At 35.1% G+C, this 24,329-nt stretch overlaps 1 protein-coding gene across 9 annotated transcripts in view; it reads left to right on the top strand.

Annotated features, from left to right (window-relative positions):
• The window catches only part of LOC106464660 (sorting nexin-29-like), a 92,003-nt gene that overhangs the window by 55,329 nt on the left and 12,345 nt on the right, over positions 1 to 24,329 (top strand). For all 9 annotated transcript variants that reach the window (XR_002611799.1, XM_022392424.1, XM_022392422.1 and 6 more), the window contains 5 exons: positions 8,124 to 8,209; positions 10,057 to 10,160; positions 18,278 to 18,394; positions 19,173 to 19,231; positions 22,147 to 22,243. Coding sequence is in view for 8 of the 9 variants with exons in the window: in XM_022392424.1 (XP_022248132.1) it covers positions 8,124 to 8,209; positions 10,057 to 10,160; positions 18,278 to 18,394; positions 19,173 to 19,231; positions 22,147 to 22,243 (463 nt within the window). In the remaining variant the exon portion in view is untranslated. The remainder of the gene's footprint in view (positions 1 to 8,123; positions 8,210 to 10,056; positions 10,161 to 18,277; positions 18,395 to 19,172; positions 19,232 to 22,146; positions 22,244 to 24,329) is intronic.

Raw genomic sequence — 24,329 nt, 5'->3', positions numbered from 1 at the left:
TCCTCCAAGAAGTAGAGAACTTAACATAAATTATACATTATAATTAAGTTATTACTCTGGCAAAGCATAATTTTTATAGCCTTCAATTGTATTGGTCTACAGAGCCGTAAATTAGAAAATCAGACCACTTGTCACATCTTCTCTTTAACAAATTGTCCTTAATTCTCTCTGATGTTTTTAATACCATATTATTTATAACCAACAGATAGCCAAAGTCTTAATCTATCAAATGATGTTTTATATTACATTGTTTTCTGTACAGAGAATTGTCTATTTCATTTCCAGTTCAAACTTTATTCCAACAGGAAACACACTGAAAGGCTTAGCTGAATTTTTAATAGCTCTTATTACATAGATAGAAAGTCATACAATTTGTAATAGTTACAGGACATTGTCTGCTTTTTACATGTTATTATTCCATGTTTTAGGTGCATTACTTAATTAAATAAAAAAATTATTTAGTGTAGTAGTAACACGAGTATAAAAAAAGTAGGGTTACATTTCATCAACCGTCAACAGCAAAAAAAAAGAGATGATGACTGAGTTTGTGACCTCAAAGTAACCATAATAGTTTCCATACTGTAACTTTAATGTTTGTTATTTTCACAAAATTTCGCAAGTTTTCAGTAAACCTTACCAGTTTTTTGCAGACAAAAAATCAGGTTTTTTTAATGAAGGATTTTTACTAAACATTTCCCTATAAATATATGGAGCCAAAGTGTTGACTGCTCCGAGTGCAAAGTGTTTTTCATGATAATATTAAAAATACATATTCTTCCTTTGAAAATTCTCAAATTCTGATATGGTACTTACCTCTATTCACAAGATTAGCTATTTCCGTTCAGTGCTGCCCTCTATATGCAAACTTTTTTTTTTACGCATGCCATAAGCCTTTTGCTCCTCCCCTATTGGAATTGCAAGATTCCAACACATCTCTCATGCAAATCATCATGTGTCACCTCCTCACGAATATGAGCATGACATGCTCACATGATGCATGTGACTCACTCTACACTGCCCTACCAAACTATCACTTCTTGTTAGGTAGCGCTTGTGTTCAGACGTGCTTTTTTTGTTGGTTTAATGCTTCATGTTTGACTTTATATCCTCATGAAGTGGTTGTTTTTAAATTAATTTGCTTTCATTCAGCCTGTTTCTTCTATTAGTATTTATCAGTTAATTTTAGTTGCCTTATTTTCTGCACTCGAATTTGGTAAACCTTTCTGTGCAATGAATTCTGAAGTTAACATTACCACTTCAGGGGTTACACCAGTAACCAGTATTTTTCTTCTGAGGTCTTGTGTGTGGGCGACCCGATGGTGGATTTATCTGTTTTATACCCCTGGAGATCGAACGTTACATGGGACAACCTTTGTCCCCAGACATCACCCACTCTCCTCCAAAACAGGCTGATATTGTGCAGGCTGAAAAAGACTTCGATTGTCTTTTTCCATCTCCAGATTTTGCCATTCCTTCTCATTCCTAACCTGATGAGTCCACTAAGCCTAATACAGACTTTATGGATTTGTGTCTCAGGTTTGTGATGTTTTATCCCTTTCTTATGAACCTCGTCCTTCCTTACTGCATGAACAGTTTTCTCCTCCCCTTTTTGGTTTTTCCTCCCTTAACTGATATTATGGTTCACACCAATTACTTTGCCTGCAATTAAGTGAGGGGATTAACATAATGTGCCCCCCCAAACTTCAGAGCAATTCACACTTTCCTACCATTGTGCTGAATCTCCATTTTTAGTCCAGCAGTTATTAGGTTCCTTATTGCTTATTTGAGTTGCAGTCTTACCCATGCCCAAATGGTTGTGGATGACCAAAATGAATGTCTCCAATGCTTACTTACATATACCTGTATCACCTCAGCCTCATCCTTATCTTCAGTTTGTACATCACAGGGTGGTTTATTAATTTTGGGCTCTCCCCTTCAGACTTGCCTCAGCAACTCACATAATTTGCTGAGTAATCTGAACTTTTGCTCTACGTCTCCATGCTCTGTGGCTGCAATTTCGTTATTACATGTATGACTGACTCATTCTGAACAGGAATCAGCAATCATACTCGGCAGTTCCTTTCTGTGGCAGCTTGGGTAAGCTGGTTGATCACAACACTCATATTAGTTGTGCCCAGCCTTCTCCTTTACGACTTTGTTCAATGAAACTGTTGGTTTGTCATGTCCTCCCAGTTCAGTCACTTACTGCCCATATGAGATCCCTTCAGTGGGCACTTCACAATTGATGGAACCTTGCTCGGGATCCTCTTTCCACTCCCATTACCCTTCCTTTTTTCCCTGCAAGATGATCTACTTTTGTGGTTAGACAAAGCCTATACATCAGCAGGCTTGCCACTTCCTTCTCTGTGTTTGGATATACATCTTTTCATGGACACATCCATTCAGGGATGGGGGCATGGGTCAATCACCAGGAGGCTTTGGGCCTTTGGTCTGGGGACAAAAGTACTTTGCACATCAATGTTCTTATTGCATCACTTCCTTCTTCTCACCCAACATGGTGATGGTTCATTCAGACAATTCTATAGTGGTGGCATGTATCAACCACCAAGGAGGCACCCAGTCCAGAGTTCTCTGTTTTCAGATGTTGAATCTCTTATACTGGGCCCACAAACATCACATTGATCTTATTGCATGTAATGTACTGGGTGCTTTCAATCATGGATCATCTTTCTTGTCCTGACTGGATATATCCCACAGAGTGGTCATTAGATCCTCTTGTTTTCAGGGATCTTTGTCATCAGTTGGTTCACCCCACATGGATGCCTTGGCTACAAATTTCAACAAGTTACCTCTCTTTTGGTCACCTGTACCCCATCCCCAGGCTTTGGCAGTCAATGCTTTCAGCCAGGATTGGTCACACAAGTATCTTTATGTGTACCCATCCATCCCATTACTTTAGTGGGTGAGTTCATCCATTCCACTCCTTGTCAGGTTCTCCTGATTGCTCCTTATTGGATAGCTCAGCCTAGGATTCCATGGTTACAGTGACTGCTCCTGTTCCTCTTCCACTTTCTCTTTACCTTCTTCGTCAACTTCGGTCACATATACTACATTCCACTCTGGCTTTTGTCTGGTCCTTGGTGAGAATATCCAGTTTCACATGTCAAGTTACTTCCTTGTGAGCTGGTTCCACCCATCCATCATCCATGGAGACACCTCCAATTGGAAGCTATTCCATCATGGGTCTACAACTAGGGTTTTCCCTCTGACCAGTCTACTGTGGTTCATATGGTGGAATTTCTCACCTGGCTCTTTGTTCGTGGGTCTTCGGTCTCCTTGCTTTTGGGACATCAGATGGCCTTATCCCATACCTTTAGTTTTCCCGATACCATAGAGTTTTTACTTCCCCTGTCCTTACCGTGCTTATGCATTCCTTCCATATACGTCACCCTCACAGGCAACCTACTCTTCCGCATTGGGATATTAATGTGGTCCTCCATTCCCTTACTTTACCTCCGTTTGAACCACTTTCCTTGTGTTCTGTGTTTCATCTTTCCCTTACAACATATTTCCTTCTTCCCTTAGCCTGTAGATGTCAATGGTCTGATTTGTTTGCCATTGAATTTTCATATACCCTTTATCACCCTGCCTATCTTCTCCTTTATCCAAGTCGTTCCTTTCCCCCGAAGACCTCGGCAGTTTGGGAGGGTGGTTCCTCTTTTTTTTCCCTTCCTTCCATTTCCCATCTTTAGCTTTGACTCGATCTGGATAGGCTTCTGTACCCAGTCAGGGCTGTTCGTTGTTATATTATCCATCCTGCTTTATTCCAAGGTACACTTTCCTGACTTTTTATTCCCAGGCAATCCTCCTCCCTTCGTGATCTTTCACCTTTTACCCTTACCAATTAGGTCCTTCTTTTGGTTCACTTGGCCTGTTCCTCCCAGAATTTGTTCCAGGTGTCCTCCCATCAGATCTTACACCTCACTTTTTCCCTTGCTTCTCATCTTCGTCATCCAATAGAAAAGATTCTGCATTCCGGCATGTGGACCACACCCAGTACATTCATCTCCCAGTACCTCCATCATATCATGGTGTCTTCCTTATTGGGGTTTCGCCTGCCACCTGTTGCTGTTCTTCAGACTTTGGTGTGGCTTTCTCTATTTCTTTATCCCATGGATCCTGCTCTGTGGCGAGTGGTGCCTAACCAGGTATTCTTTAACTCAAAATCTGCACTCTTCAGCCATGTTGACTCGCACTTTATCTTCCATGACTTTGCATGCTCACCTTTGAGATGAGGTGTTCCACAAGATCGCATGACCTCGTGATATTTTGTTTCATAAACATCATGCCTGTCCTAGACTGTACCACCCATGGACTGCATGGGTAAAGCAGAAGGAGATTGCTGCCCATCCCTGCCATGCCTTGAGTGAATAACTTGGTATGGTCTGCTTTTCATGACATTCCTCTGGACTCTCAACCACATTGTCACCCTCCTTTATTTGAGTGGAGTAGGGGAGTCCTTACCACTTTCCACTTCCAAGCCATTGGGGTGGTTGACCATGGAGGCACCCTGCTGAATGAGTTCCACACATTAACTATTCAGTTACAGAGTAGGGCAGTGGTGTTCTGCAGGTGTAGATGATGTGATATCTTCCTATTTGTGATAATAAATGACAACAGAGTGAGATGTCAGATTACACTTCAACTCTTCAATTGGGAACCCTCATTCTACCCTCATGTGGATGTTGGTACCCTGTGGCATGTTTTGTATATATAGTGAACCATAAGTCCTCACACAGGTTTTCAGTTGTCTATCTTCCATCCTCAATTTCATCTGTCTGTGCTGTGGGTCACAGTGCTCGTACATGGGATTGTTCTGGTTCTGTTCTTGACTATCCCTCATCCTCTCGTCTAACGGGGCTGCTATAGCCATTTGGATGGTCCAAGCTTGTTTCGTCATTGGGGGGGAGTTGATTGCATGCATGGACAATACCAGATGTCAAGTTCCCAGATCAATAGCTCAGAGCTAAACCTTGTGGTTCTCAATCCCTTGGTTCTTGGGATTGAGGTGAAGACGGTATGTACCTCATCTTACTCTTGAGTGGATGTTGGTACCCCTCAGGCATGTTTTGGAGCTAGTTGACTTACCGAGTACGTTCCACTGCATCCTAGCCACTCTACACCCAGGGTTGCTTCCTTTATTTACCCACCTTTCTCATTATGGGATTGAGTTACAGTATATTTCTATGGTTAGGATCACTTTCCTGCCACATTCTCTCCCACTTGGATGTGCTCCTCTCAATTTCTGCCTTTATATCTTACACATTCCACAGTTGGGCAAAGAGTATACCTAGCTCAGAAGTGGTGCAGTTTCCCTCTTCTGATCTTTGGATCTGAATCTCATTTCCAGGGGTATCCTTTGGACACTTTCAGGGTGTACTTCCTATACTAAAATTGTATTTCCAACAAGTACTTCCCTCCACTCACACTCCCCTTTCTCCTTACATTTCTCTGGTGCTGACATCTTCTGCCAAACTTCTAAGTGATAGTTTGTTAGAGGAGTGTAGAGGGAGTCACATCAGCATGTCATGCTCCTATTGGTGAGGAGATAACACATGATGATTTGCATGAGAGACATATGGGAATCTTACAATTCCATTGGGGTGGAGGGAGAGAAAGGCTTTTGGCATGCATAAAGAAGAAGTTTGCATATAGATGGCAGCACTGAATGGGATTAGTTAATTTTGTGGGGGGAGGTAAGTACCTATCAGAAATACATTTTCAGTGTAGGAAAATTATAACTTTCACTTGCAGAATCTCTTAAACCTCCTATATAAATATCAAACTTTTTTTTTCAGTAAAACTTCATATTTCAACTGTTATTTTCTCTACCCTAACTCTATGCATATGACCAATTTGCCTGATCTCATAACCTCCATAAAAAATACGAAATAAATCTAAATTACCCTTTTTTTCCTTCCTAGTATGACTGCAGATTGTAACAGGAAACTACATTTCTTTATTCTAAGTAGCTTAAAGCTCATAACAGTATATATCTGTTTCTACTTAGATTTTATTGTTTAATTGCCCTTTAAAACATGTCTAACTAATAGTCCCACTACACAAGTTATAAGTCATTCAATGAACATGCAGCTCATGTTACCGTATTGAATTACATAATGCATGAGCGAGAATGAAGAATTTCCTTTTTTTTACCTAGCATTAACTAAACTAATAAGTTTCAAATTTTAACATTTCATTACTTTTATAATAATAGAGTACACACAAAAAACAAGAAATATAGTACTTGCCTAGATTTTTTTTTTTGCTGTCTACTGTCAAAGAAACTTAAGCCTACTTTTTATACTAATGGTACTACCACAATAAATAATTCTTTATTTTATTAAATATTGCACCTAAGAACACAGAATAATAACACATAAAAAAGCAGACAGTGTTCTATAGCTATCATAATTTTTCTGCCTTTGTAACCATGTGATAAGAGGCTTTAAAAATTCAATTAAGCTAGTCAATGTGATTCCTGTGAAAACATATTTGAAACTGAACCAGGAAATAGACAATTCACTGTACAGAAAACAACATAATATGGTATATCATTTGATAGATTAAAACTTTGGCTTTCTATTGATTATAAATAATACTAGTGTATAGTCTGTCAAAAATAATGGAGGTTAAGAAAATTCTGTAAAAATTACTATAAATTAACTAATAAAAATTGTAGGAAGAAGGAATCATACGCTATAATTCAGAACGTAATAATAACAGGTTAGTTTTAGTGAAGGGAGATGAATGGATTTCATGATATAACTAAAATGAATGGAAGATGATATGACAAAACCTTGTCGAAACGTTGTACATTTGCTGTTATGTTAAACTTATATTAAAGTTTTTCTTCATTACCCATTCAAGGCATCTCCAACCATTACTAGTTGTATATTGATCAACTGATACTAAGGCTGTTACTTTTTTTTAGTTTCTTTTAATAAAAGAAATTGGTAAGATATTTTTCTTTCATTATTTCAATTGTTATAACTAAATATCAACTGTGTTTGTTTTTGTTTTGTTTTTTTCCAGTGGTAATCTTTTAAAGCATATGTTTGTTAATTTTGTAACCTTCAATCACAGAGATTTGGTAAATTTGTGTTGTTAGTAATTATAGTTATTATGACAAATATTTGTTTTCAGTTTGGGTAATAAACTTGTAGATGGGCTTTAGTTTTGTGCTTGAAAATTATTAGAAAAATATGACGGGCTTTTACAGGAGTAAATAAAAAGAGAGATTTAAATGTTAATGTTTATAAACACTGTTGTGCTTGTATTTTGTCTATGCTGGAAGTGGAGTTTATTCTAGATTAGTTCTAAGTGCTATAAACACACTAGTGGTTTATCTAGTGAAGACATTTTTGTTTCTAAGTTTCAGGTATTTATTGTAAATATTTCTTTTAATTTTAACTTGTGTTAAGTTCATTAGATAACCCTTGAAGAGTTTCAATCACAAATTGTAAAATCACAGACCTGTTTTAGCATAGCTGAATGTATCCATTAAATACTGCAGTCAGAACTAAAAACCATTCTGCTCTCTGCTAAAAAAAGTTCATATTTTTTTGAGGCCAGGTTAAAAACTGTATATTCAGAATCTTATAATTTGAATAATATCATAAATTTTGGACATTGATGTATACTTATTAAATCATGAACATTTGTAGTTATTGAATTTGTTCTGAAGGAAGTAACTAAGATAAACTATAAACATTAATAACATTAATATTAGAATAAAACCACAAAATGAAAATATTTTATGTCTGAGGTAAATTGAAAACAAATGGAACAGAAATGCTATATTGGTTGAATAGCTTTCTAATTTTTTATTCCAGGAACATAATGTTTAATCCCTCAGTTGAATGTCTTTTTCCAATATGGTGAATTTAAAGGACATCAAGTTAATGCCTTATGTCTTCCTGTGACTTCATTTCAGGGATAACAAGCTTCTCCATTGAATCTCTTTCTTAGTAATTATAATAAAGAAATATCTTTTAAATTGTTTGTTTAGAAAATTATCTTCTAGGTGATTAGTTTAATATTTCCATCTAGAGAGATTATAATTTAAAACATCTGTTGAATGCATTTCCCTGTTATTTTAGGGAAAATGAGCTTCTCAAGCACCAGTTGAAAAAGTACATTACTGCTGTACAAATGTTGAAAAGAGATGGAATTAAAGGTCATGAAGGTTAGTGAAAATATTATTTTATAAGTAAATCTAAAAGATTATTTTGTCATTCATGATATACAAAATAATTCTTGGTTTGTTTATGAATCACCTCAAGCTTTAACAGTTTTAAATTGTGAGCTTTTTAAATCAAAAACAGAACAAATGTAATTTAATATTTGTTTATATATCCAACAGTTTAAATATGTAACATGTAATGTATTATATGTATACATTGAAATACATCTCTGCTGCACTTTACTCCTCTTTGGTGCATATTTTAGCAACAAAACATTGTAAATCATGTTGATTTTTTATATATAACGTGAATTACTTTTTTGTCCATGAGCTTTTAACAATGTATGTCTCCAAGGTCCTTCTTGCCAAATTTGTATGTTATTTTGAGTTACAAAAAATCACCAATTTTTAACCCATGTTGGAACTTTTTGTTAAATTTTCTTTCCTCATTTTTCTGCATCATGGTTTTATTATTTGGAAATTAGGCTATTGTTGAATGCTTTAGATTTTTATATCTTATGATGATGATGATGATATTGAAGATGATCTTTCATACTTTCTTCTAAGACACTGGTTTGAAATACATATCCAGCATGTTTAATTTAATCTGGATGATGATATGAAATGTTAATTCCAACATGATTCCAGTTATAGTACATAATGTCTTCTGCTGATAATACTCTTTGTTTTTTAAAAAAATAAGATTGATTTTGGTCCTTGAACGTTTCTTCCCACTTTTCTCTTTTTTGTTTGTACCATGTTGCTGTATTCTTGTTTTTTTATTTGGATTTGTCAGAGTGATTGTTTAGCAGTTTTCTGGAAAGTTTTCATTACATCTAATGGAAAAAAAATTTCTCTCAATGGTTTCTATTGATGGGACTTATTTTTACTTTGTTTGATCCCACTCTTTGGTCTAAGAATTGCTTAAGTGAGAAAATTACTTATTTAACATGTTTTCATTACATTGTTTTGATACGGACTTGTTTTCATCACTTACAGTGAATGAGACTTTATGTTGGTAAGTACTCATGCCAATATACCTTTACATTTTAACTGGATGCTAAAAAGCTTAGATTCCTTAGCTGACTGCTGGGCTTTTACAAAGGACTGATATGGGGCAGTTTAGAGCAATTAAAGCTCCCAACTAAATGTTGCATGTATTATATTCCACTTTGACTTTCTACAGTTTCATGAATTCAACATGAAAAAGTCCTCTGTATGTCATATTAGTTGCTATATATATCTGTACTTAAGGTGTGGGCTACCTAACCCTGTCTCCTTTTCTGTTTGGAAAATGTAACTTATTGTTTAATCTGAGATATGGTTGCATACACGAGATCTACATTGTTAGATTCAGAATAATGTCTGGATGTAAATACTTTTCCTTCAATATTTCCATGTATGTTGCATATTAATAAAAATGGCATTTGGAGTACAAATGTTTTTATGAGCATTGGCATACATTTGGATATTTGATGCAGATAGAGGGTAATATCTTGAATCTTCAAAGGTTTCAGAGTGAGAGTTCACAGGATACTTTTGAAAAGTTAAGTTTGATAAATGACAGGAGAAAGGTTTTGAATAACAGTAATTAAAATGTCATCATATTGTCCAATTAGACATGATGAAACATTTGAGTTCTAGTTTCACTGTAAAAATGTTAAAATAAATTGCATTAGATTTTTAAACCAACAAGTGTCCAAGTTTTTATACCATTTTTTTGGTATTGTAAACCATGATTCTTATTTCAATCTTCTTTTGTTTGTACTTTGGTAATGTCCTTCATTTTATTGTGAAGTGTCAGGAGATCTTTTGCAGATTGCTAAAATTATCTATAATTACTATTTTAGTACTCAAAAATATGATTGGAGAGATTGAGCCAGCTGTTCCTGAACCTAAATTGTACATTGATCATCACTATGAGGCTAGTGAATATGAAAAGAAACTTGTACAGGTAATTAATTTATTTTCTTTTAATACAAAGTTAAACTCTGTATCACTTGAAAATCTGATAATCAATTTTTTATAATTGTACATGCAATAAAAGGTAGTCTACTTTCCAAAGCTCGACCAGTTTTTGTATTTATTTGTAACTTTTATATGAATTATCTAAGCTGTTTCTTATAAATTTCTACAATAAGCAGAAAGAATTTCAGATGTTATAAAAACAAAAGACTAATAATTAAACTAAAATCTAACCAAATACTATTAATTCATGTCATTAACATCTGATATTATTACTTACCTCTTCTCAAAGTTACAGCTATTCTCGACTTGACTGCCCTCTAGCATGCAACTTTTTGCTCACCACTAGCCTAGAAACTCCTACCTAATTCCACATTTATACCAGTTGGTTCAGCTGCATTTAAGCATGCAAATTAGCATGTGACAACCCTCCAGGAGTGCGACAAACCCTCCTGTCATAGCTGACTCCCTCTATGCAGTTGAACCCAATCTTCAATTCTCGATTTGGCATGACTGTGTTAAAACCTAGTGCTTGATTTCAAACATTTTATTTTTTTTAGTGCATTTTGAACATATTCAAAGTATTATTTATAATCCACTATTGAGTTGGATTTTTTAATTTTATTGTGAATTCTATTTCTCACTCAATTACTAGTAGTAGTCAATATTTTTGAATTTACTATTTACTATTATGACTACAATGGCTACCGATAGAACCAGTGTTCAGTGGCTCATGACAATAGCTACAGGTGTGGTGTTATTGCCAGAGGAAGTGTCAGCCATAGTTGATCAGGAGTTGGCTTCTTTCGTGTTGGCTGAGAGATCTCCCAATCTACAAGTAATTCTGCCATTACCTCTGGACTTAGATCAGGAATGATGTAGACTTGGACAGCTCCCCCCCCCCCCCCCATCCTATGCTGTGCATGCAAGTTCTCAGCCTGTTGAAGCACCTAGACCTTAGTCACCAATTTTTTAGACTTGATATCACAGGTATGTTATGTTTTGTCGCTCGTGTCATTTGATCTCTCCCTTCCTCATTAACTACAGCACCTAGTTCTGAATGTTGATTTTCCCCCATTGCCTGATATTGGGGTCTATGCCAAATGTTGGTATTACAAGGTCAATGGCACCTCATCATGGACTCTCTTGATTTACAGACATATCTTCCTGCTTCCCTTCCACTGGTGGTTAGACAGGGACAACATGACACTGGGGGTACCTGTTCCTCCTCCTCGTCTGGAAATTCACTTCTTCATAGATGCTTTCTTCTCAAGATGGGATGCGTGCAGCAATAGATAGGAGATCTCTGACTTAGTCTCAGGAGGAGCTAGGTCTTCACATCAACCTTTTAGAACTTCTTGCTGTTCATTGGATGATGGTTCAGTTTCTGTCATCTCTTTGGGGCATGAAAGTTATTATTCATTCAAATAACTTGATGGTTGTCTCTTGCATCATCTGAAAAGGGGGAGCATTCAATCCTGGGCCTTATGTTCCTGCACTCTAGAGCTCTCTTCTTCTGGGCTCACAGCCATCAAATTTGTTTGCTGGCTTGTCTCATCCTGACAAGGTTCTACCCATAGAGTGGTATCTTGACCTGAAGTATTCTGATGGCTATGTTCTCAGTTGTAGGCATTTGCCACTCCTTTGAATGCCAAACTTCCTCTCTTTTAGTCCCCAGTTCCATATCCTTAGGCTTTGGTCATGGATGTGTTCAGCCAGGATTGGAAGAACCTTTTCCTTTATACATACCCTCCTACCTGTCTTCTACCCTGAGTAAAACTCTCATCCAATCCACTTCTTGTTGAGTCCTTCTTGTGGCTACTTTCTGGCTGGCTCAACCGTGATTTCTGTCCCTTCTCCAGGAACTATTTCTATTACCTCTCCCTCTCTTCCAGTTCCACCTCCAGCATCCTCACACAGGGGTGCTTCATCCCTCTGTTCCCTCCGGCATCACATATGACTTTTGTCCAGTCCCTTTTTAGAGGTTTGGGACTATCCACAAGTGTAGCTTCCCTGTTGTTTTACTCTGTCCATTTCTCATCTATGTTGGTGTATCAATGTGAGTGGAGAATATTCCATTGTTGGTCAATCCAGAATGGATTCTCACCTTCCCTTCTTCAGATATCTGATTTTTTACATGGTAGTTTTACATGGGTCTGTCTGTTTCAACCATTGTGGGCTTTAGGGCAGTCCTGTCATCTACCTTTCGTTTTTCCTGTTTTTGCCATGTGTTTTCTCTCTAGTTATTTCCCTTTTAATTCAGTCTATTTTTCTAAATTGTCCTCCTCATACTGCTCAATTGCCAGACTGCAATATAAGTGTTGTTCTCTGTGCCATTTCCCTTCCTCCTCGTACTGCTCAATTGCCAGACTGCAATATAAGTGTTGTTCTCTGTGCCATTTCCCTTTGAACCACTAGCCTCATGTTTCATATATCATCTTGAAGATGTATTTTCTTCTCCTTTTGGCTTGTGGACATTGCTGATCAGACTTATTCACCATCGAAATTCACCACATTTTGCTCTAAAAATCCTATGTCCTTTTATATCCGAACTATTCCTTCCTTCCCAAAACATCATCTGTCCACAAAGGAGATTTGACCTGAATCCCCTTTTTTCCTTCCTTCCATATTCCCTCCCACTCTGATCCAGATTATCTCCTGTGTCTGGTCTGTGCTTTATGGTGTTGTATGTCACACACACACTGCCCTTTTATGCCTCTCATGCCTCTCCTGAATCTTGCCAATTGTTCTGTGTTTCATCCCATCAGATCCATCACCTTCCAATGTTCTTGGTTGCTCATTTACATTGTCCTTTGGAGGAGATTATCCGGGCCAGCATGTGGACTACTCCCCTGATGCCTTTGTGTCACATTATTTGCACTATCTAGTGGTTTCCTGCTCAGCTGTATGTCGTCTTCCCCCTGAACTCATTCTTTATACATTGGTACAATTCTGAGTGAGTAAGTTCTTTTTTTTTTCAGGGACCAACTTCACATGCTATGGATCTTGCCTGCTCTGTAGCAAGTGATGCCTGTCCAGGTTTACTGATATCCAAAATCCACACTGTGAGAGCTATAAGGTCTATCAGGTTCACTTTTGAGATAGGATGTACCATAAGACTGCTTGCCGGTTCTTCCTCTCAGTATATTGCATCATAAATATATTTGTACTGGACTGTACACTCCTGGACTAACATGAGTAAAGCAGAAAGGGATTGCTGCCCATTTCTAACATTCCTTAGATTGCCATAGTCAGGAATAGTCTGCTTTTCAAGATATGGTTTCGTGGTCACCCATTGCACTTTTTCCAGTGATGAGTTTTTGTAGACTCTCCAATGATTTTCTTCCCCATCTTCTTCCAGTGGAGTACAGGAGTGCTTACCTCTTACCAGCTCCTAGTCACTGGGGTGGTGGATCATGGAGAAATCCTCCTGAATGTGTACAATTCCACTCAATCAAGAGTAGGCCAGTGACATTCTGCCTGTGTGACTATCCTCCTGACACGGGTCTGCTGTTTTATTCCAGATGCCTCCAGTCTGGACTGGATTTTTCCATCTATTTTGCAGTTTGCCTCTCTGGCTGGGAACACTCCCTCCTACCATCATCTGGATGTTGGTTCCTAGGTGACTGGTTTTGATTGGAGCTGGATCTGCCAACACAAGTCCTCACATGTGAGTGGGCTAGGAACTTCCTCCTGTCATGGTCTGGATGTTACATTCCCAATGCCAATTGGTTTTGGACTGGAAATGACCCTCCACGTTGCATTTCCAACTTTCTGACATTGTCTGGATGTCCATTCCCAGGGTTTCTTGCTGCAGGTTGTGCTGAATTTGCATACAGGATGGTTTAGGTTCTTGGAACAGAAGCTCCTCTTCTCTTCTGGGTTTATATACCTCAGGTGAATGGTTTAGGACTCTCCTTTTACCATGAAGTGGTTGAGTTCCTCTCAGTGCCACTGGTTTGGATTGGAATTGACCTCCCACTTATGGTCCAACGGGCCTTAGCCACTCTTCCTTAGGGATTTGGAATTGTTACCTTGTTCTGCCCTTTGAGCCTGACACCACATATAGAGAGGGCTCACTCCATGGGTACTCTTCAAATGCTTTTGAAGGGTGCTGAATATGGGATTCTAGCTGTAACTGTGAGAGGAGGTAAGTAATCATATCAGAAGTTAATAATTTCCTACAATGAAAATATATTTCTGTTAGATACCTTTTCTCACACTTCCCACCCACCCTCCTCACTTCCGGTGTCATTTTTCTTCTCTATTCTCAAAATGAAGATTGGGTTCAACTGCATGGAGGGAGTCAGCTGGGATAGCATGATTTGTCATGCTCCTGTTGGTGGAGGACTGTCACGTGCTAATTGGAATGCTTAAATGCTGAACCACATGGTATACATGTAGAATTATTTGGGAGTTTCAAGGCTAGTGGCAAGTGAAAATTTCCACACTAGAGGGCAGTCAAATTGAGAATAGTTGTAACTGTGAAAGAAGATAAATATTTCTCAGAAATATATTTTCAGTGTAGAAAAATATTAACCTCTGTATGAAGTAGTATTAAACATGGCTGTCTAGGGTAGAATTATTTAGTTGTTAAAGTTTAGTTAAAACAATATTTATAAGTAGAATTGTGGGAACATTTCAGCAATACAAGTAATACATGTATTAGTAAAATAAACATGAAGAGGTGAGAATCGAACCCATGCTAGTCAGAGTTGTTGTTTTAACCCTCTAAAGCTTACTTCTCATATTTTTTTTATTTTTTGTAAGAATGGATTGATGTATTTTACATGTTTTTAAGTATACAAGGATGAAAACTGTGATATGTCTTCCATTTTTGGCTACAAACCTAATGTACTAACTTCAAAAATTCAGAATTTCTCTAAAGATATGTACTTTCCTTTCAAAATTACTCTTTTGATTACAGATCTTCTTCAAAACTTTGAATTCATCTTTGCTATTTAAAAAATATCCTTCATTGCTCAATTGAGGTTGACTAGCTTTGGGAAACTCCCCTAAATGATAATTTTGTTTTTGTAATAGGTTTCATTACTTCATTCTCATTTCAGTACATTTGACAAGATAGATGAGTTGAATATAATTATTACTATAGTTCTTAAGGTTTGAGCATGGTGTTTATTCATAAATATCATTGGCTTTTATTACACACACAAATATTGTGCAATCAAATTCAGGAAGAAAAAGTTATTGAGATTTTCAACTTGGAAACAAAATATCTTTTTAACACAATCGCCACAGGCTCAGTCGAATTGACTCTTTGCACTACAAAGATCTCCCAGGATCTCTGTTTTCTTGGCTCCGGACTCTTTTGGGCTCACAGCCATTACATTCAGTTGTTGATCTATCATTTCTCAAAAGCTCAGGCCCTGGTAGTGGATCAATTATCTCACTTAGACCTGGACTATTCCCACATTGTGGTTTCTTCATCCTCTGGTTTTTTCAGTGGCTTTACTCCCACTATGGGCATTCTATCATCACTGTCTTTCCACCTCTGTTTCACTCCTTATTTCAACTCATATGGTAGCCAATCTCAGACTCTACAGCTGTAGTTGAGGATGCTCTTTATCTCATGTGGTTCAACCTCCTTTTATATGCTCTCAACAATTTCTTACCCTTTTCCTTTGCAGGAGACATCACTCACTTTTGTCTTGGTCTCCTCCTGCACTATTTACTATAGTGACAGGCTCATATTTTTCCCTAACTGCCCCAAACATGGGTAATTTAATGTTTTCTCCATTCATTCTCTCTTTCCTTTGTTCCTTGTATGATCATTCCTACCCAGCTCACCCCTTTTGTTTTGTGTTATATATTCATTATTATATCACTCTTACTAGCATTTGCCAATATCTTTTCTTACTATGGGATCCCTCTTTCTCTAGTAACTTATCGTCTTTCACTTTGCCTTGTTTGGTTGTACACCCAATCTGGCTTGTTTCTTCTTCTATTGGTGATAGCCTTTTTCATATTTTTCATGTCTCCTCCAATCATGTTTGTCATCTCATGGCTTCTCTTGCCTCTAGCCATCCATGTCACATGTATGAGATCTTGCAGGTGGGGATGTGGATGACCTCGGATACATTAGTGTCCCCTTACTTACACCACAAAGAAGTTCCACCTACTTTTTCCTTTATTTTTCAGGTCTAACGATGTGTAATGTCTGTGGGGAAGTACAGAAAGTATTAAGTCTATCTGCCACTGCTCAGTGTTTGCTGTTGAGATGTGGTTTTTGCAAGATTGCTTTGGCAGTGTCTATACATTTTATCTTCCAGGTCGTTCTGCACTTCTGGAAAATAAAATAAAAATTATAACATCAGGTGAGTGTCTGCCCTCACACCTGGCTTATGTCTTCTGTCTTTAGTCACAGTAACCATTCGCACTGTCTCTCAGTATGAGACCTAATTGCAGTGACTGTTTCTGATGACATGATCGTGCTTCCCCAGTACCAAGCTGCAGGGAATGTTGATATAGAGAGTTCCTCATCAGGTGGAACAATCCCTCTGCATGGCTGAGTGGATGCACCCTCATTTGGGAAGTAGGTCTTGGATGTTATCTGTAAGTGTAATAAAGGACATCCCACTACATATTGAACTAAACCATTCCAGATGGGTCTTGGGTTTGCCTTGGGACTCGGGTCTGGCATGTATCTTCCTGCACCTGATTATTGTGTTAAATATCTTGCGTACATATTTCAGAGAGTAATCCCTGCTTGAGATTGTTGTGGTTTGCTGCCAAACTAGGATACCCCCACCTCATGAATGTTACACTCCTTGGACTTTCCCTTTCTGATGCTGTTTTCTGAAAGTAGCTCATCTTTGTAACTTGTTTCTCTGCACCAGCCCCTCTACCATCTTCAGTGTGGGATTCTAGCTCTTTGTGGTGCAGAGAGGCGAGTAACATTTCTTAAGTTAATATTTTCACTATCTGAAAATATATTTTACGTACATACTCACCTCTCTGTACCACCTCTGCTTCAAGCACATTTAGTTTGCCATTTCAAAAATGAGCTTATATTGAAATGCTAATTCTCATGAGGATTACTGTGCATGGAGGATGTATCCCCCCTCCGATTGATGGAGGACTATAGTCTAATGATGATTACCTCATAGGCTGCCACAATGTACATTGATACGTATAGGGGTGGGAGGGTACAGGGCCTGAGGCGAGTACTCATAGTTAGGTTCTTCAGTTTGGATACTAGAAACAATCAACCTGTAAGGAAAATTTTAATTTTTAACAACTTGTTAACCATGAAAAGAATTGATTTCTGATTGGGGGGGATTGCGAGTGCAGTGAACTTTTATATCTTCTGCTAAGAGACTTGAGGGGTGTTAGTTTCTAATGCAGCAGAAGTTTAGTCGACATATAATGATGCTTTGGTTAAAAAGAAGGAGTTTTGGTGCAGCTTAGCATACACTGACTTCAACTAGAAAGATATTTTTAAATATTGCTATAGAATAATTTGCTTCTAGTTCTGAAAAAAGGTTATTAACTAACTAGCAAATGAAGGAATATCTTTTGTTTTGCAACATTGTGATAGTTTTTATTCTAATATGGGGTGATTGTTGTAATGCCTGGGGATCTTTTGATGTGAAATGTTTTAATTATTTGCTTTACTATGATATAATAGTTTTATATATATATATATAATTATAATGAATTTGTAATTTTGTGAACTTGATATGCTTATGCCATTTAAGATTTTGGTTTTTTGTTTAATTGGCTAAAATGCTTGGGATATTTGTTGTATTTTTTCCATGCTATAAGAAATTATATTCTTAGATTAGATGCTTGTAGTGTATCAGGAGCTTTTAGAATTTAATGTTCTGAGTTATAGTACATATTTGTATCCTGGATTTGGGAACAGAAATGCGTGTGAAATTTATAGTGTTTAATTTTTCTCTGCTTTAATTCATGAATTACTCATGGTTTAAGCAGTTAAAGTGTATAAGGAACTTTTAGACATTAATGTTCTTAATACAAATAGTAAACTTTAATTTAATTCTCGATGTGGAGGCTAAAGTGCATGGAAAAACGTTTAAAATGTTATGTTTCTGTTCTATGATACAAGTTTGATCCTGTTTTTAGGTGGCTGAAATGCATGGAGAACTTTTAGAATTCAATGAACAACTACATCGTCAGCTTGTACAACGGGAAACTACTATACGTCGACTACGAGAAGAACTAATAGATTTACGAGGACCTGTGAGTAATTCTTTTGCAAAGATCATTTAAAGACAAGTTAACTGCAGATGTTTTTTTGTTTTTTTACATACCTTTTAATTTGTTTGTTGTGGCTCAAAATCAGAGGCTCGTAAAAAATAACATTTCAGATCTGTCTCCTGTAAGTCACTACCCAAAAAGTTTATTCTTCAATACCAGAACTCATCATTTGGGCTGGATAGTGAGAGCCAAAAGATTTTATGAAGTGCTATTTAGGTATGCAGTTTAATATTTAAATGTTACAGTTTAAATTAAGAGGAATGAGAAAATTAATCTGTAGTTAACTTGTTTTATAATAATTTTAGGCTTATTTGTCTGTTTCAAAGAGTTTTATTTGCTGATAATGTTATCATATTATTCAGTTGTTCAGAAAATCAAAAAAATGCTTTCTTCTGTACAGCATATTCATGGCTTTTTAAGTGTCACAAAGTTTGATTGTTTACAATTTTAAGTAGTGAGTGTATAGCAGTTAATTTATAAAAAAAATTAATTAAGAATACAAATTATTATATTAAAGAGATGAAAAAACTACTTGGATTTACTTAATAAATTTAATGTCAATGACATATGAATAGAATTATAATTTCACATTTTTTATGATCATTTTAATTTGTGTTCTACATTAGCTAAACTTAATTGCATTTGTAGTAAAAATTATAACCTAGCATCTGCATAGATTTTTTGTTGAAGAACACACAAAATATATATTTTTTCCGGAAGGTCCACTGTAAATACAGTTTTGTAATATGTATTATTATAGTTTCCAGAAGAAAATCAGACATCGGATGATGACGTCAGTGTAACTTCTGATTATGATGCGTAAGTTTTTTACTCTTTATTTTAGGGATATACCACTGTCAATATAGAGTTGAATGCTGTCTTAGAAATTGAACCTAAATGACATGATGTTACAATATTTGGATAAAAATATTATGGTTAATTTTCAGTTAAAATATCAGTGACTACAGTGATTAGGGTCACGCAAACTAATTCATTAATCAAAAGTAGTATTTCTGTTTATTACTGTTTTTTATTATTCCAACAGTTGATTAAATGAAATTTTGATAATATTGATTTCTTGAAAATAACTAATTGAAATTAGTATTTTTGATTATATTGGTTGTCATGAAAATAGTCAACTAATCAAAATTAGTGCTTTTGATTATATTGATTGTCATGAAAATAGTCAACTAATCAAAATTAGTGCTTTTGATTATATCGATTGTCATGAAAATAGTCAACTAATCAAAATTAGTGTTTTTGGTTATTCCAACTATACAAATAATCAGCATATTACTACCAAACTTGTTCGTTTCATCTTTGTTGTGGCAAATCTACTAAGACTGACTAGTTGGCTTGAATCACCTGCCAACAACTATTTTTCTTTCAGTTTGAACTGCTGACCTGAGGAAAGGCAACTGGTTGTCATCTCTTGCCACCAACTTTTGTTTTTTTGGCTTGTATGTAGCATGGTTTGAGAAATGCTACAAATCTAGTGTAATTGATTAATGGAGCCATCAATTGATCAATTAGGAAATACCATCCAGCTTTATTTAGAATTATGAAAAGTTAAGCTATACCACTTTGCAAACAGAAAGTTCTAGTCTAGTTACTGTTTCATTAGAAAACAACTTAATTACATATATTATTTGTTTTAAATATAAATATACATTATTACAATATTGTTGAATTCAAATTGAAATTTTAATTTATGAATTAAAATACTGACTGGTCAATTTAGTATGTTTTAAATAATGGGAAGACCATTTGCCATTCATCAGTTATTGGTCTCACAGTATTAATATGTTAATTATGAATAAATCATGTCTAGTACTACTTAAAATTACATTTTACAAATGACAGCCGTGAAATAGTAATATCCTTTATTCTAGTGCCCTATGAACACATTGAATTTTTGAGATGATAAATTTTTACTTTTGAAAAGATAGAGAAAAACAAAGATTAGTGAGTAAACTTTTTCTTTTAAGTGACATTTTTGTTTTATTCAATGAATGCAAAGAAAAGTGAGAAGTCTCTTTAAAATACCTTCTTAGTTCAATAAGTGCAAGAAGGGAAGAGCAACAAAAATTAAGAAAGCTGTTTATTGAAATTACATTGATCATTTAGCGAGTACAGAAGAACTGAGAAGTTAGTGTTTAAAATAATTATTCAGTAGAGTTTGCACATCCACAGACTGAGGCCACAAATATTTTGAGTGAGCTTTACTTCTAACTTATGGCTACATTTACATTAAACAGAAAATCTGATAGATTAACACAGTCAGTAGAACCAGAAATTGACCAATAAGAATTTTGGAAGAAATATATATATTAATCTATTATTCCTCTAAAATCACATATAGTCAAAAAGTTACATTCAAAATTTAATTAAACAACTTTATTATCAATGTATTTCAATAAAATTTCACATCAAAATGTAATTTATAAATCAAATTTTGATATTATATATGTGTTATTTTAATTTCAAAACGAAATATTTAAGTAAATCCTCGTCTTCACTTCTCTATATCACATGATACTACTTCACTCCAAATTGCCAATTTCAGAATTTCTTGTTTCCCATGGATTACACACTTATATTGTCAGTACATTTGAGATAAAATATAAATTTTTAGTCTATGCTTCTTACTTTACCAAGATGTATACAGTGAAACCCACATGCCATACCCCTCCGAGCACATCCAGTCTTTCCAAAAATGTCTGTAATTCTCTTTAACATTTGCCATTGGATTATTTCTAACAGTTAAAAAAAGAAGATTCTAATTTACTAAATGATACAACACTACAATTGTTCAGATGATAGGTTTTGAAAAATTCTTCATTTGTTTCATTGTTCTTAGTCATTGGAGCTCAGTTCGACCAGCTATTGGAATTATTTTAACCCATTTATAGTTTAGTTAGAAAGTCAGTTAAATTATTTTAGTTTTTGGGTATTTTATTTTTTATGTATGGTAATATTTTGTACTCTAAATGGCATATGTGAATTTGAAAAAAAAGTGAAATAACTAAACAATAGGCCTAGTGCATGACAGATAACTTCTGTGTGAATCCAAAAGCTTGCAAAAGACAAGATTCTAGGCACAAGTATTAAATTTCTTGTTTTTATGTATTTTTTCCTTTATTGTTATAAAAGTAAATAAGATGTAAAAATCAGAAACTTATTAGATTAGATAAGAAAACTTAAATGACAAAAATGTAAAAATACAAATTTCTTGCAATACTCTATTGTAGCAAGCACATGTTGTGAGGTATGATTGTAATTCAACCAAGGCATGCTTGAAACTCAATCATTTGTTTACACAAGTCAGTCCTGTGTAATAAATAGCTTTCACCTACACTGAGAAAGGACTAAGTACAACTACAAAGAAATACTAAATGAAAATTCTGTTAGTTTTGGCTGTAAGAATATGTAGTTTGTACATGTAGTTTTTACAGTCATTCTAGAAAGAAAAAAGGGTATTTTAGATTTATTTTATATTTTTTGCTACATGGTGGTTACAAGGTTGATCAAAATGAGTGATCCCACATACAGAGGATTAAGCAGATTTCAAGAAACTAAAATCTTTAGTATTCCTTTCAAGTTAGTTAATCATGATTTTAAAAAATACTGCATGATAAAGAATGCCCACATATGCACATGCACATTTTGTCCACAGTTATATTTTACATTATGAATGCATAAGTGTTTTTGTTTTTTTACATTCCATTTTACAGGAGTTCCCAGTTAGCAATTTCACGACCACTCATTAATATCTGGATTCCTTCTGCATTCTTGACAGGAAGGTCATCTGATGTTCACCACGTCTACCAGGTAATATACACATATAAATGTAAAGTGAATCATATGGTAAAAATTTAAAAATTGGTGTTTGATGAAGGGATGTGGAAGCTGCTTGAAGATCATCTGATATAAAGTAGTGGTAAAAACTCACCAAATTAAAATAACTTTATTAATAAAACAAGAAAATGACGTTTCGGACAACAGCCCTTCATCAGGTTACCAGTGGCAATGAAGCTGTTAATATAAGGATTAGGTTGAAAGAACAAATAATACGTGGCTCGAGGGCTCAAGAACATGTTCCTGAAGCTACAAATGAGGTAAAGGAAGTAACATATAAAATAATAAATTAATAATAAAAGTAAACAAATTTTATAAATGAAGTTAATCGTAGTACATAAACAACAAAAAAGAAAATGTAGAACAAAAATACAGGCAACAATGTAAGAAAATGAATGAAAACGTGGTAAAAATTGAAAAATTGATGTTTGATGAAGGGAAGTGAAAGCTGCTTGAAACTTTGTGATCTTCATATGCTTCAGTGAATGATGAAAAACAGAATAATAAAATCTGTGATGAAATGTAGTCAAGGAATTGTATTGCAATAGCTTGGAAAGATATTCAATATTGTTAATGCACAAAAGAATGAATTAACAACAGGGCTGAAATGAGTGAATATTTGAATAATGTACTAAATTTTAAGGGCATTAGTTATGTTAAGATTTTCATGCTGTGCAATATTTGTTATTATTAAGACCTGCAAGCTGTATAGAGTGACTTAGGTGCTGTAACAATGCAGTTAGTGGTGTTTGAGTTTGATATATGCTATAATTTATTTATACAAGTTTATAAACAAGCAAGGGAATGTCATACTTTTATAAAAAAAATTTTTTAAATTTAAGGACAGAGTTTGCCCTATTGACCAATTTACTTAATGTTGAGAGTTTGAGGTGATTTATAAATTTAATTAGTGTTAAGAATTACATTTGGTATGAATACCATACAGTCTAGATGAATGGGATTTACTTAACTTCTTTATTATGACTATTTTTAAATGTTCTATATGTTAACAAGTATTTACAATTTTTGAGTTGCTGTATCATGTTTTAACCCAGGAAATGAAGACTCCCATTTGTTCAGCTTCTTTTCCTCATTTTCAAAAATAAATGGGATCATCACATAATTTTTATAAGATGTGAAATTATACTGCAAACATGTTGAAAATCAGTATTGCAAATTTAAAACCCTGTGTATACGACAGAATGAGGCTTTGTATATAAAGACTAGGATACAGTCTCTTACTTTTTTACTTTAACATCAAAACTGGATGTTTTGTTAGCTTTATAAAATACTGATGTGTATAAACAGATAGGAATTGTTTCTTAAAAAAAGAAACATTTTAAAGTTATTTTAGGAGAACAAACTGTTCTTAGCCCTAATATTTTGTATTGAGGATTTTACTACATACAAATTTTGAGACTTAAGAAATGATCCAAGGAATAACTAGTAGAAGGATGCCTGTAAATCTATATTGTCAATCATTGGAATATACATTTTGACTTGATTTTAGTTAAAGCAAACTATTTAAAGTCTGTTTGTTTTTTTATGTAGGGCACATGCTTGTACTAAAAACATGCACTGGAATTGTCACTGCCACTAAGTTACACAACACTAGCAAAATACTTTGTGTTGGTAGTTTTTGCTAAGTAATTGCATTAACATTTTAACAATTTGCTGTTTAACAAAAAAAAAGTTACCATTACTATCTGTAAATTGCTACAACTTAAAATTTTTATATGCACTTAATATGTAATTTAGGAATTGGCACTTTCAAACATTATTTATCAGGCAGTTTTTAAAATTTGTCACTTTAAATCTCTTTCTTAATCTAAGCGAAATGTTTTGTGTATGATAGTTATTTTTTCTCTAAAAGAACAGAAGCCCCACCCAGTGGCTCAGCAGTAAGTATAAAGTCTTATACACATCCATATAGTAGAAACTTCACAAAAAACTGACATTACTGCAAATAATTAGATTCTACAGCTCTTGTTTGTTAGATCATAAAATATCATAAAAAACCTCCTATACTAATTTACTGTGAGGTTTGTTTACAATGGTG

Source organism: Limulus polyphemus, unplaced genomic scaffold, assembly GCF_000517525.1.
Source record: "Limulus polyphemus unplaced genomic scaffold, Limulus_polyphemus-2.1.2 Scaffold1712, whole genome shotgun sequence".
NCBI lineage: Eukaryota > Metazoa > Arthropoda > Merostomata > Xiphosura > Limulidae > Limulus > Limulus polyphemus.
This window is presented reverse-complemented; position numbering and strand designations above follow the sequence as displayed.